Below are 14732 nucleotides of genomic sequence, written 5' to 3'. Positions count from 1 at the left end.
TTTTCGTTCGCTTCGTTTTCTCCGTCTTGCGATGAGGCTGCGGGCCTCCCCGTGTATTTCGTTCGACGGCAGATTGAGCAGAGCAAAGTGTTCTCCCATTGTTTCGTTCGCGCATGTCGCGGAGGGCCCTGGAGGAGCACTCGACTATCCTTTACCTCGGCCACTTTAAGGATTCAACGAGATTCTCTCGGCAGGCATTTTTGCCCTCGCCGCATCATAGAGAGCAGCCTGCCCGGCCCGCCACTCACTGCTCTCTCGTCTACATTCATCCCCATCGAGCGGCTCCAGTTCCCCTTTTCCCTCATCGCTCCCCCTAATCCGCCACTCGCGATACAAAAGGAGAAAAATCCCGGCGGGCGACAGATGCAATGGCCTTTTGTCGTTTTCCCCCAGCCGCCCACTCCCGACAATGTCAGCGCCACCCAATATCCACGTTGTTTTGCACCTTACCCCAGGAATGAAAAGAAAAAGACTTCTACGATGTCGCTGGGTTGGTGTTCTGATCGGCGTTATGCATCCTCCGTGTAGCGTGAACTAGTTTTTGCATGTGCAAGAACCAAATCGATTTTAATTTCTGGTATTGTATGCGAGAGCCTGTTTCTCAAAGCTACATCTCGGTTACAAGTCTGTGCAGGTTTATCATGCTAAATTTTCCAATAGCGATAAGACTGTTACTTATCAATTGCCAGTATTTATTAGGATGTCATTTAGAACATTCAACATTATGCCTTATGACTTGAGAAAACTTATTACCTGACTTTTAGCTTGTCGAATGAAGCTCCAAATGCAATCATTTAAGCCAAAATGAAGAAATCAATTTGATAATCATCTCTGTGATAAAGTTTGAGAAATAATAGTTGCCGGGTGTTAGATGAGATGCAAAGCCACCAATTCACTTAACTGGTCATATGCTCATCACTTGTGAAATGATGCAGTTCATACTTGACTCCATTATTTCTTACATAATTTGACAAATGAGTGTCCTTTTTGGCTATCTGCATGGGATAATTGCCTGCTAGGTAATTGGAAGAATTTTTTATTCTTAAAACTTTCAAAAGCATTTTCAAAACCAGAAAGTACTCAGTATTTTTGTTCAGTACTGCTTTGGATAACTATGGCTTAGATTAAGTTTTTGCTCAATTTACTTGCTCTTTGTTTGATTTTTGGATTATATTTTGTTATTTATGTTTAACTTTCACTAAGCATGCATATCTCCCCTTATTCTTTGCTCAGAAGATGAAGCAGAGAGAGCCGTACGCAGAGTTTCATATCTCAAAGCAACATGGGGTGATAGAATGCATGTCGACAGTGATCTGGATTTGAGTGATGGTGAACAGGCTTCTGGACTACTGCGTCCTCATGATTTAGAACACTCATCAAGGAGGTAAGAACACCTTATTGCCCCATTTTTCATTATAAAGGATACTGATGCATTTTGGAGAACCTTTTCTAATAATTTTTCTATTTCTCTTTTATGCTGACTGATTTCATTTTGCTGGGCTATATTATTTCACCCATGTAATTAATAGGGCCATATGGTCAGGGTTTAAATTTAAGCTGTTTTCACTAACACATGCTATTTAAAATTTTCATGAGATTCAAATTTTCGCTCATTGCTGCTTTAATATCTCTGTTGCTTATCATTGTGTTTTTGAGTGCTTTTGAAGTATCAGTTAGTAAATTTGGGTTTTAGTCATATTTTGCCGTAGCAATTAAATTTGTGAGATCACATGTCAGTAAGGTTGCAGTCTTCATCAAAAGTTGTTACTATTTTCTGCTTTAAACTGAATTGTTTTGGATATTTGAAAAGCGTTTGCTGTTTTTCACATAATTTTCTGCACCAGTTTGTAGCTCAAGCATGCTAGCCTGAACAATTAATGTTTGATTCACAATTATTTTAAATATATTATGTGATCAGTTCATTATTTTTGTTCTTTAGTTTCTTTTAATTGTTAATGATTTCTTTCTAGAAATTCTTAAGATTTTTATAAATATTGTCCATAATTTTTAGAGGTGAAGTTTTAAAATTAGTTTTCCTATTGAATGTATAGGATATTGATTTGAAAAATAGTTCAATATGGTTAGATTTTAATGTAATTCTTGGTAATGCTATTCCATTTCTACACAATGTTCATCTTAAAATATGGATTCTTTCATTTTCCTAACCGTTGTGTGCTATTGATGCTGTTTACTTAGAATAACATTTTTGGTAAAAGCAACATGTATTTATAATACCTTGAATTGACCTGTCTGCTGAATATCAAACTTGATCCTTGAATTGTTCAAGAACAACAGAAAATTTATAATTTAATTTTGTGTGTCATCAACTCATTGAATTCACCAATGTTTCTTATTAACTGTTTATACCCAAATTTGGTGTAAGTTCCATAGTATTATGGTAATCAAAAATTTTAGAAGTGGTTAGATGAAACATTGTTATGATAAAATTCCCACTTTAAGATTTCCTGGAAGGCAAAGTTCCTTGGTTTAAGTAATTTCTAAAATGAGTTAGTTTTTCAATATCTTAAAGAATAGTCTGAAAAAAATGAACTAAAATTTAAATAATTTAGTTGGGTATCCTTAAATCAGAGTGGCTGTCTAAGAACCCATAAAAATAACTAATATTATAAAATTATTTCTAAGTTATAAATAATAAATCAAAGGAATTTTTATTTGCATTTTCTATAATTTAAATATGGGTATTTTTGTTGAAAATACCAGTTATAGTTTCAAATTAATTAATGTACTTAAAATCCTGGCAAGGATTTATATCCTTTGGCATTAATTTTTGCTTTCAGCTTTGATTTTTAATGAAGTTTATAGGTTACTTAAAAATGATGTGCAAGTATCTGAGTGTTTTACCGAAATCCATTTTTCATATTGCAGATAGAATGTAGTTACTTTCATTTTAGTCAATTATGTATTAAAAATGGAAGAATTATTATTGAAGAATAAATAAAAAATGAATTAAAATAAATTATGGGAAACCAAATCATTGGTGCTGGTCCTGTATATTAAGATCAGTTGCCATGTAGCATGTATATGCCAAAGGTTTTTAACTGGGCAGATTTTCTGCCCAATAAAAACACTGTATATTTATGTTGTCTATCTGATTTCTTGGAATTAAAAAGGAGAATGGAGGCTAAACAGTTGGATGAAATTGGGTTAGGAATGACTATTTTATGTTGATGAATGAATTAATGAATTTTAACTGCTAGGAGAATGAGAAAACTGCCTGTCTGTGAAAAAATGAACCACCAAGCTCTAAAATAACTTCCCTTATATGCAAGTAAATTCTCAAGTATAGTAATAGTTTATCATCCTTACTATTATCATCCAATATTTAAGTAATATATGGTATTAACGCTAAAGTGGAGATATCACATTATTAGGTACAGGGTCATTGTGAGCTGAGGTAATAAGTAGCCTGGATTATCTAATATTAATGACAATTAACATGGCTGGTGTAGAATAATACTCAATTATTGTACACCTATTAATAACATGGCAGCATGGAAAAATAATGCCCAAAACATTAAATGGCACACTTGAATACCAGTTGTTGATGGACAGATATTTTCAATCCACAAACCATTAATTCTTGATAGTCTCAAGTAATTTTAGTAAATAAAGTTGGATAATTTGTGTTGATAGTCATTCAATTGCTTGAAATAAATGGAAAGGGGTTGAACATGGGATTGGAATATGTTAAGTTCAAAGTTGGGAGTAATGTTGCAGTCCTTCAGCTGGAATGTTACCCCAGCGGCCATTCTGCAAGAATCCCTCAATGCCTTTACCCTCACCACCACTCTGGGGTCACACGCGTCGACTGAAGTCTCTGTTTGAGGAAAGGGTTGCAGCATTTTCCTCAGCCTCAAAGTCTCCATTACAGAGGACCACTCATAGAGCATCCGCTGTGGGGTGAGCTGGAAACTGCAATGCAGCATAAATACATTGCATGGTTCATAGTCAAAATCGTGCTGTTCCAGTTTCCAAGTGTGCATCCATTTTAGTAGCAAGAATTGAGAAAAAAATGCATTTTTGACATAAAGTTTTGTTGAGAGATAATTTTCATGTGTATATGTAATAAGAACTGCAATTGTGCCTTGCAAATGTGTATAGTATGTGATGAAAAATGACTAAAAATGTGCCAAATGTTTAGGTGGTGTTAGGCAAGCATAGTTTTCTGTGGTAGATATGTTATGCTTTTTTCAGTACAGCTAATATCAGTGTTTGAAAATGAAATGGATCATTAGAGTCTAAGGTCGCACACAGGATATAGTATGCATACAATGTTTACTTTGCACTGGAAGAAATGTAAATCCGTAATACTGTTTTGGCTGTAGCTTAATTGGATATATGATTTCTTAAAAATAGCATGGTATTAAGAAAAGTATATGTATATACTCTCATCCATGTAATTAATACTCTTTGTTTTTGAATAATCTGTCTTTTCAATGATAATATGTTCACATTTGTTCTTTAGTCTCCTGTTTTTATTACCTATGTATACAGATGATTATGTTTAGTAAGGTGCAATGAGATATGTAACTGCTGAAATTGCTGAATTGTAAGTATAGGTGTAAATTGTCAGTAACTAGTGACACCTTCATAAATGCTTTTGTGTTAACATGCTTAATATGTAAAGCATGTTTACTTAATAGTTTACTCATTGCAGTAAGTCCTTGATGTACATTCCTAGTAATTGTCACAATATCAAATCAGCTTATGCTGAAATTACCTACGTGTTGAGAAGTCAATTTTTTGCTTTGAAATAAATTTGCCTTTTATTTTGGAGAAAATTGTATTTAGAGGAATGCCTGAGGCAAAAATATTTCTGGAATATTTTAAATAAATAAAAAGTGGGCATTACCGTACATAGAGCTGGAAATTATCAGATTATTTAATTGTGATTATTATAAATCTGGCTGTTCTTGAAAGGATCATTATTGTAGTAATGATTGCTTAATCAAATGTCATAGATTGTGTATGTTCTGAGGCCATACTCTACAAGACAAAATGTATGCAAAATTTGTCGAACAGATTGTTTGTTGAAAGATAGCATATTATGAATACCAAATGGGCACAATATCTTAATAATTGTGCTCATAGTTATGATTACAGAAGCATTGTATTGATAAATTGCATGTTAGCAAAATTCCATTGATTTTTCTATAAAGCAATATATATATTAATAAATAATTGCTTAATGTGCCATGATTTACTTCTCAGTTTTCTGCTGTTATTTTTTCAAAATGTAATCAGTAATCTGATTTCAGTAGTTTTGTTTGGTTACAACAGAATAAAGGTATTAAATTAAAGGACTTGAAAAGTTCAGAAAATAATTACTTTAATTTAAAATAATTAGTAATAAATTAAATTTTGGAAGAAATGTTAACAGACCTGGTCATGCGACTTTTAGTAATTAGCTGAAAATGCAGCAAAAATGAAGGGCAATTGCCTTTTAATTTATGTGGAAAAAACTTAATTCCACTTTTATGAAAAGATGAAAGCAAAACCACATATGTATATCAGGGACTTACTACTTGAGTAATTTTTTGTTGCTGGTACTTGTGAAATACATCTCAAGAAGAATTCTAATTCTGGTAACTTGTGTGTGAAAGCTCGTTGAAATGTATTCACCCAGTGAGCAAAAATAACAAAAACTAACTGAATATCTATTGTGTGAATTCCAACTCATAACCTCTTCAGTAAACGTTATCATGAATGGAATGAATTCTTTATAATATTGAAATAGTTGTTAGTTGTGTGTATTACAAACCTAAGCTCAATTTTTTAAACTTTTATCAGAATGAAAACATAGGTAGTTTCTTATTTTAGTATGAATAATTAACCTAAATACAATCTGTCTCAAAATACAAATGTCTATGTTGTTTTAACTGTCAGCATTGGAGGGTGACCATATTTTTTTGCTCGTTTAATGGAGCAAGATAGATAATTAGTAAAAGCTACATGAGATCACTTTGCTATATAGAAATAGTGGTTTTATAATGTTAATGATATAGAAAATTTTGTATAAGTGCTACCATTTTAGCAGCAAAATGTTCGAAAAAAGTTGTTGTCTAAATGTGCTTTCTTATCATTATGAATCTTATTCCTTATTGTCGACTTCTAAATCTGCACAACATGAATACCTATTGCCCTCTTCTATCCTCATTTATTTATTTGATGACTTAATTGGGGTGAGATTGAGATTTTATAGTCCCTTCACCCATCTTACCCCTTCATATTGCATTAAAGAAAATTACAAACATTCATTCATGGCATTCAAAGCTCATTTGGGTTTCTCTTTACAAATTCCTCACTCTTTTTGTGCATATTGAATGCCAAGGCAATTCTTCTTTTATTATCTGCCCTACTTCCTAGAAATATTGTCATTTAAAATAATTCACCACAATGTGAATCGTTCCACCAGCTCTAGCTTATGACATCCTGCTGTTTTATTTAACTTAGTCTTCATCCTTCTTGACATTCTCATTATTTTGGTTTTATTCTAGTATTCCTTCTTCACATCCCATAATCCTTTCTTATTCAATGATAAAAATCAGCGCATACGTATTTATCCCAGAAGTAGAGTGGTTATCCCTTCTATGTTGTTCATTCATTCTGGAATATGGCATAAGAGTATGCTTATGCATTGCATGTGCTTAAATCCAGTTTGTCTATAAATTGAGCAAAAACTACTAATTTGTATTACATATTAAAACTAAGTGACAGCAAAATTGCAATGGTGAATTGGTCACCCTAAATTACTTTTGTTTGCCCTAAAATGGCAAGAGTACATAATTATTGAGTGGGAACATGGGTAGCTAATTCATCTGCTGTTCTAAACCTTGATGTATTGTAATCTCTTACCTCTTGGTTTTTCAGTAGCTGTGCCGCTGATGTAGCTCTAGTTCCTGGGATATCCCAATCAGGTGGAGGAGGATCAACAGCAGCAGCTCGTCAACCCCATGGCATTTTAAGGCTTAGATCATTATTTACCGACAGACAGCATCATCACCAAGACACTGGAGCCAGCATTACTGCCATTCCCAGCCTCCATTCAGGAAGCAACAAGGAAAACCATCATGTTGTGAAAGAAGGATGGTTACAATGTAAATTCACTGTTGTTGAAGGAAAGGTAAGTGTTCTCTCGTTTACTAATGAATATACATTTGAAATAATTTTCTTCTGGAGGTCATATGGGTAGACATTAGTGATGGATCAATCCCACTTATTTTCATTACCTTATTATAAGCCATATGAATGGTTTGTGGTAAGTTTCACACTCAGTATCACTAAGTTTTACGTACAATTTTTGCCATTTTTTTAAGTTTCAAACTAAAAGGTGAAATGTACAAAATTTAAATTTATTGCTCTGTATATTTTATGAAACAGTTAGATGACACTTAATTCCTAGATTTCGTGAAAATTTAATGAATTCCCAAATTGCGCTGTTACCATGCAAAGGCAAGTACATAGAAGTGGTTTCTGATATTTTTGAGATGCAGAACATATTAAGTGTGCAAAAAAATGGGAGAAACCCTTTAATTTGGTGCTTCAAACTCAATTATCTTGAAGTAATATGGTATTTAAAATTTCTGTTACGCACTTTAGGTAATTGTAGTAATTCTTAAGACTGTTAGTGTGAAGTATATTTATTCTGAAGAGTGGACTGGGCCTATTCTTATTCAGCTATAGCTATGATTTTTGCCTTGTATCCTAAAATTTCATGGTAGTTTTGAAATTATTTTTTAAATTTTGGCTTTTGAATGCTCTGTGATTATTTATTCATTATGGGCATCATTTCTCAATTATAAATACAATCATAACAGTTATTGCTAATTCTGACACAGTTGACTTGATCATTGGGTATTATTTTCAGCGATCAACTGATAGGTCATGGAAACAAGTGAGAGCTATCCTGCGTGGGTCATTCTTGCATCTTATGAAGGACAGGAAAGAGACAACCACAGTTCAGCAACAGGTAAATAATGTTAATTTTCCTGTTTTACGTAGTTGTACTTTTGTTGTTACCTGCTTCTTGGGTGTATTTATTTAGGAATGAAAAGGGGGTGGAAATAAAAACTTCTTCCATATTTGTTAAGAATACTGATATTATTGGAAAACTCTCATGAGAGTGTGTCTTCATTTCTATATTTTTTCACTAAGCAACTTATACTTAATTGGAATAGAAAAACTTAATAATGAGTTACCATAAGATCCAATATTAAGGATTATTACAAGTTGCTTATGGGTTACATCACTTGTGTTATTATTTGGTATTCTAACTGTTAAGGTAGGTTTTGGATGGACGCAGGCTAGGCCATGGTACAGCAATAATTCCCATACCTCTCTTTCTAAGTGTTATTCCCTGGGAAGCATGATTTATTCCCTCCTTTTTTCTGTTTCTATCCAAAAAAGTCATTTTAATCTAACCAGCTATGTCAGATATTCACCAACGACTGGATCATCTGCCAAGATATAGAGAAGCAATTTGACCATGAAGCTCTGTCTAGTGATCTCAACAGTATTAGTGGTTCATGTCATGAGTGGGGTTTCTAATTAAATTTGGACAATTTGCTTCAATTGATTTTTGTGAAAATATATCCCTAACACCTTAAGGTAATCCCAGGAATACCCGACCCTACCCAGAAAACACAAAAATTTTGGAAAAAATGTATTTATTTTTCAACAATCTCCTTTCAGCTCTGTACACCTTTCCCAGCAATGTTCAATAAGTTTGATACCCTTTCTGTAATAAGAACTGTCTTGCTCCTCAAAATAGCCATTAACTTCCGACATCCCCTCTTCTTTAGCAACACTTGCCCAATGCGGCTGCTTTTGCTTGATTTCTTCGCTCAAATGTTGCAATAAGTTTGCATAATGCTCGCCATTGATAGCTTTTCCTTTTTCAAGATAGTCAATGCAAATTATCCCATGCGCATCCCAAAAAACCGATGCCTGTCCTTGCCTGCAGATGAAACGGTCTTCACCTTCTTTGGAGCTGGTTCTCCCTTTTGAATCCATTAATTTGATTGTTCTTTTGTCCCAGGTTATGAAGTAATGGACCCATGTTTCATCCATCGTTATGAAACGGCACAAAAATTCTGCTTTGTTGCTGTGAAACTTTGCTAAACACTCAATTGAAATATCTTCACAGCAATTTGTTTTGCTAGAGTGTGAGCAAACGCGACAGCCAACTTGCACTCAGCTTTCTCATGTCCAAATCTTCAGCTAATATGCAATGTACCGCACTTTTTGAATTAGCCTGTGATGTCTGCTAGCTTGCACACTTTCAGGTGACGATCATCCAGTATCACTATGGATTTTTTTCACTGTTTCTGGAGTCGTCACCTCATTTGGTCAACCATTGTGATGCTCGTCTTGACAGCTCGTACGGCCTCGTTTAAACTCTGCTACCAAATATTTTACTGTTGTAAACAAAGGAGCAGACTCACCCATATTAGAATCCAGTTCCAATTTTATATTGGTTGGGCTGAAGCCTTTCAAATAAAAGTATTGTGTCACATAATGATGACCAATTTTCTCCAATTTCACAAATTCACTGAAAATGTTCACTATTGAAGGCTGGCAAACAAATACTAAACAAAGTAGTGTCTTTAACCCTGAAACATATGCTTTATAGAGTGCATACTTTCTAATACAGTGATATTTTTCAAACAACTATCGCCATTTCTAGGTCAGGCCGGGTACTTCTGGACCTTCCCATGCATTTGCTCTGAGGAGTAGATATAAGATAACAGACCAAGTAAAATACCAAAGAGTCATGACGAACATATTTAAGATATAATTTTTCCCACCAACAATGAGTGATCAGAATAACTGCAAATGATTGTACTTTGAGAAAAAGCATTTTTTTATTGTAGATGGTATAGTATGATGTCATAATTTTATCTGATAATTATTCTATTGTTCTTCTTGCTATTAGCAGCTCATCTTGCATACGTGCTGAAGTATTTCACACTTATATACCATGATGCTTATACTTGCAGGTAGCATTATATCCATTATTTAAAATATTTAACATATTCATTGGTACCTAGCAATAAAGCATAACTTAAATTTAATGTTTCATTCCTGGTGTTGAATAACCCCCGTGCCATACACCCTAGCGATGGCTTGCAGGTTATTATGCAGAAAAAATATGATCCGATGTTAATCAACAATTAATTTATTATTTATTAGCAAAGGATTAATAAAGCATGATACATGTTAGTATTGACTTGACTAATTTGTGCCCGCTCATATGGTAATTCAGTGGGCAATGAAAGTAAATTTCCGTTTTACTCGCGCAAACGGACTGTGTTGAAATATTTTCCGAGCCGTTAAGAAATTCGCCATATGGGCATATCCCTACTGAGTGGGGGCAAGCTGGGTGGGGAAGTCACATGCCACGCACTTTTAACGAAAAGGGTTTCAACGATAATTATTACGGTGGGAAAAGTGGAAGAGGGAGGGGAAAGCCCCGCAAAAAGGCGTCATGCACAATAGACCCACGACCTGAAGTCACCTTGGGGCGTCCACAAACGAGTCGCGTGATGGGAGGATAGGCGAATACATTAATGTCGTTTTGAAGGAGAACTTTCTAAAAATCTGCCAAACTTAGTATGCGGTCCAACATTGAAGCTAAGACGCGTCGCAGTCGATGAGAAGTCGGCGAATCCACGCGGAGGATACCATGCACGGCTTTTAAACGTTGAACAATTTTGTTATTTTTTAAAATCGGAGGCAGAAAGCCGTCATTTTTCTCTCTTAAAATAGGTATCACGATTGTGGAAATGTGGTCGCCGCAAGCGTCTATGAAATATTTATGGTATCTGCTCGAGGGTTACTGATTATTTGACTCCGCACTTGAATTCTCTCTCACTGTGGCTTAGTTCTCTTTTACGGGTGGTGGCCTAACAACCCCCGTCACACGCCCTTGCGGCCTCTTGCGGGGTGTCATGTAAATGTAGATGTTTTAGTTATGACATTACGGAATGAATCCAAACTTATTTCGATAATTTTCGTCTTCAAAAACGATTAATACGCATGCAACATTTCTTAAAAGAGAAATTTTATTACTCTTTTTGGTAAATTTGTTGATGTAACATTTAATTGTCCCTACTTTTCAGTGTCGTGTTATGGATTATATTTTATACGAAACTTAAAATACCTAAAACAGTTTCAGGCTTAACTTTGTGGAATATCTTCATAATGAGGATAGAAAAAGAAACTTTGCACTTCCTCAAAAAAATTTAATACTTTACACTACCTGGATTTCGATGCTGCCATCGAAATCATGGTCGTGTGAAGTATTAAATCTTTATGTGGAAGTGCAAAGTTTCTTTTTCTACCCTCATCTTAAAATACCTTCCTACACTACGTGGGTCAAAATGTGCTCATGGTAAGAGACTGACACGTATTGGCACTCGGAAGGCCGGTGTTGTTCGTTTCCTTTGATGTCTGTTCGAAAACCTGTCCTCATAGGAGATCGTCATCTAATGCTAATATTGGTGGTTACTCTTGTATACAACATCCACAAGAGCCGACTAATCCCCAACGTTGGCATACATTTTTCATGTCGTATGGAGCTTACTTTATGTTCCTTTTATGCCCAGTAAGGTGGCGAGAATTCCAAGAAGTGGAAAATGCGAACTGTAGGGTTGGGCGAAGGGTTATGGGGTTAGTAAGCGTCTCCTTAATGGTGTTCCAACGATCCTCAAGGTCGTTGGAACACCATTAAAGTTGTTCTCTCGGAGGTTGAGGGATGCTTAGTCCGAGGGTGTTTTCAGGTAATCAGGGATCTGGTTTTACCTATTTTTCTCAGTTTACGGCTTCCTAGCAGCGGGTGGCTCGGGTGAGGGTACACGGGATTGGCTACGTCATTCTGTTCATGGCTGGTTCGCAAAAGGGAACTGTGAAAACCTAAAATTCTGCTATGCATAAAAAGGAGCAAGATTTGATTCGAGAAGTAGTTAGTGTAATGCATAAGTGTTCTGGTAAATAATTATCCAAAGACAGAAGTACGTTGATTTCATCTAGGTAAGCACAATACTGCGCAAGCCGCTACGGTGTAGGGATGTTAGTGAACCAGGATTTTATCGAATAAATCTAAAATTACACAATACCCCTTGAGATTCCGGAAGGGGTATTTTGCTATGTAGATATGTAGATTTTATTCATAACAGTAGCTATGCATAGTTTTCTTCACAAATCCGTATACACACGTGCAATCACATATATGCATGTTTTGCTGGTTTTCAACTATAATTTTAGTAAAATAAAGACTTTTGATCATCGCATCATTATTTTAATTCTCCGTCTTAATAATTCATTGTTTATAAAACTGACGCTCTTCTATTCACATATGCCGAACTAATAGAGAAAAATATTTCCAATCGAAATTTACGTTGTTATCTGCGTGCCACCATATGACCCCGGAAATTGCGGACCGAAATCGTTCACGTCTCATCCCTGCGAAATTCTTAAGTATATTATTTTAACGTCGTGTACTTCCTAGGTAATCATGGATTCATTGGCTTGGCACCTCGCAAGCCGACGAACGTTTGGGTCTGTGGTATGGGGTGATTCCACAGCAGGTATGAACATCAAATGTGACATGCCAGGTTACCAAAAATTGATTCTTATCCTCATTCCTTCTTTAAAAGACATTGATGCAGGATGAAGGTGGTAAAACATTCGCCAGAAATTGATTTTAGCGAACGATGGGAATAAAATAGCGGCTATCTGATAGGCATTGAGTGGACTCCCAGGTTAGCATTTCGGTTCTCCTTATGGGAGACTACTCCGTGAGGAGGATATCCGCTTCTTGTCTTCCATGCTTCCGTCTGCTTTTTTTCTGAAGGCCATCATCCGTCAGTGGGAGCATCATTCTCTTTCTTTTCGAAATGTCTTCCCATATTCTTCCTATCAGGAATCATTTTAGTTCCTAGCACAATTCAATACCACTACAGTACCAAACATCTTTCGACCAATCAATCATCAATTATACATTCAAATGGCTGGTGGCCTGATACTAATTTCCACGCGCCCCCTTGTTCGCTTGGAGGGTAAAATGTGTTAAATGTAAGTAAGATTTAGCGTGAAGAGAAGATACACTGTATGTTCTCCGCCGTTACTTTGTTGAAACTGATGTACGTCCGCAAAAACAGCTTTGTTTTTACTATCAAGTAATGCCTTGAAAATGACCCTATAATCGAGGCATGAGCCCGAAAAATAAAAATGCTTATGCAATCATCTCCTCAAGGGATTGGCACTATCGACATATATTTTCACCGTTCATCTACATCTCATCTACATCTACATAATACCCCGCAAGCCGCCGCAAGGGCGTGTGGCGGGGGGTGTTAGGTCACCAACCGTAAAAAAGAAAAATACCACATGCAAAAAAAAACACGGAAAATTACACCCACAGCAGCGCACACACTCATGCAAAAATCCCTTCATCCAATACTCATGCAAACACATATACCGCAAAACCACTAAAAAACTGCACCCCATGATGCAGCACGAAAGCCATCCTACAACACGCAAGCCAGGACACAACAAGCAAGAAATTGAAACACCACATGAAAATGCACCACGAAACACTCTACCCCCCGAGGAGATTCTAAAAGGCAGGGAATGCGACCCAACGTTGCAGGTAGCAGGAATTTCCCCCCGCGGAGAGGGACAAGGGATTAAAAGGGAAACTTAAAAACAGATGAACAGAACATGAATGAGGTCATTCGGAAAGAATGGGTTATTATAGCAAAACACATAAGGTTAGTGGAAGAGCATGCATTTAAATACAACTAATTAATTTTTAGACGCTGAGGGTGGCAAGTGGAATTTTTGCTATCTATAACCCTGCAGTTGCTATCCCGTATTGCCCGTGGGAAGAAGGAGTCCTTGAGTCGGCTAGTTCTGGCATCTATTTCCCGAATTTTATATGCATGATCCAAGCGACCAATGTATGTAGGAGTACGAATAATATGCGAGACCTCGGTGCTGAAACATGCGGATCTAAATTTATTTAATAATTTCAATCTTGCATTGAATCGTCTCTCAGCCAATGATTCCCACCCCAAATCCATGAGCATTTCGGTGACGCTTTGCGTTTTATCGTAGGAATTTTTTACAAAACGGGCTGCCCGGCGTTGAACCTTCTCAATTTCCCGAATGAGACCTTTTTCACTCGGATCCCACACGCTGCATGTTCGTCCTAAGCGCTGTTATAGGTATGACCGTGGTACTAATGATATAAAAATAGATGCACAGAGTTAAAGATGGACATGGGCTATAGGTTTAACAGAGTGCATGGCCATGGAACTTCTGATCCAGGCAAAGCGAATTGAGGAACTATTGAGAGCTCGTAACTGTATTTTGAAGGCTGTGATCGATTGAGCGTCACATTATTATTGGTTAGCTTGCGTTTTGAGACACTGGGAGCTGAAGAGGAGAGCATGTCGTCTGTTAAAAAGTGTACATATATGTTATAATGAAGTCCTTGGCGATGTTTAACCATTTTCAGAGACCAGCTAAACTTAGCTCTATGATATAAACTGCCTTTGATAATGGGGAGGGAAGCACTCTACACACCTTTAATTTTAGGGTGACCGATTTGCAAATAGTTGGGAGTATCCAATTTTTTTTTCGCGAAAAATTATATAAACAGTCACGCAAAAAAGACTTTGTTGTGCTATAGTTTTTAGCTAGATGAA

The 14732-nt window shown here is 36.1% G+C and overlaps 1 protein-coding gene across 1 annotated transcript in view; it reads left to right on the top strand.

The window, feature by feature from the left end:
• RhoGAP19D (Rho GTPase activating protein at 19D) overlaps nt 1-14732 on the top strand; it is a 636771-nt gene that overhangs the window by 567003 nt on the left and 55036 nt on the right. Inside the window, exons 13-15 of the mRNA XM_071589802.1 lie at nt 1234-1384; nt 6892-7144; nt 7889-7990. Of these exons, the coding sequence (XP_071445903.1) occupies nt 1234-1384; nt 6892-7144; nt 7889-7990 (506 nt within the window). The remainder of the gene's footprint in view (nt 1-1233; nt 1385-6891; nt 7145-7888; nt 7991-14732) is intronic.

Source organism: Hetaerina americana, unplaced genomic scaffold, assembly GCF_022747635.1.
Source record: "Hetaerina americana unplaced genomic scaffold, ioHetAmer1.1.p SCAF_4, whole genome shotgun sequence".
Taxonomy (NCBI): Eukaryota; Metazoa; Arthropoda; class Insecta; order Odonata; family Calopterygidae; genus Hetaerina; species Hetaerina americana.
The sequence above is the reverse complement of the archived record's forward strand: the minus strand, read 5'-3'. Positions and strand labels throughout refer to the sequence as shown.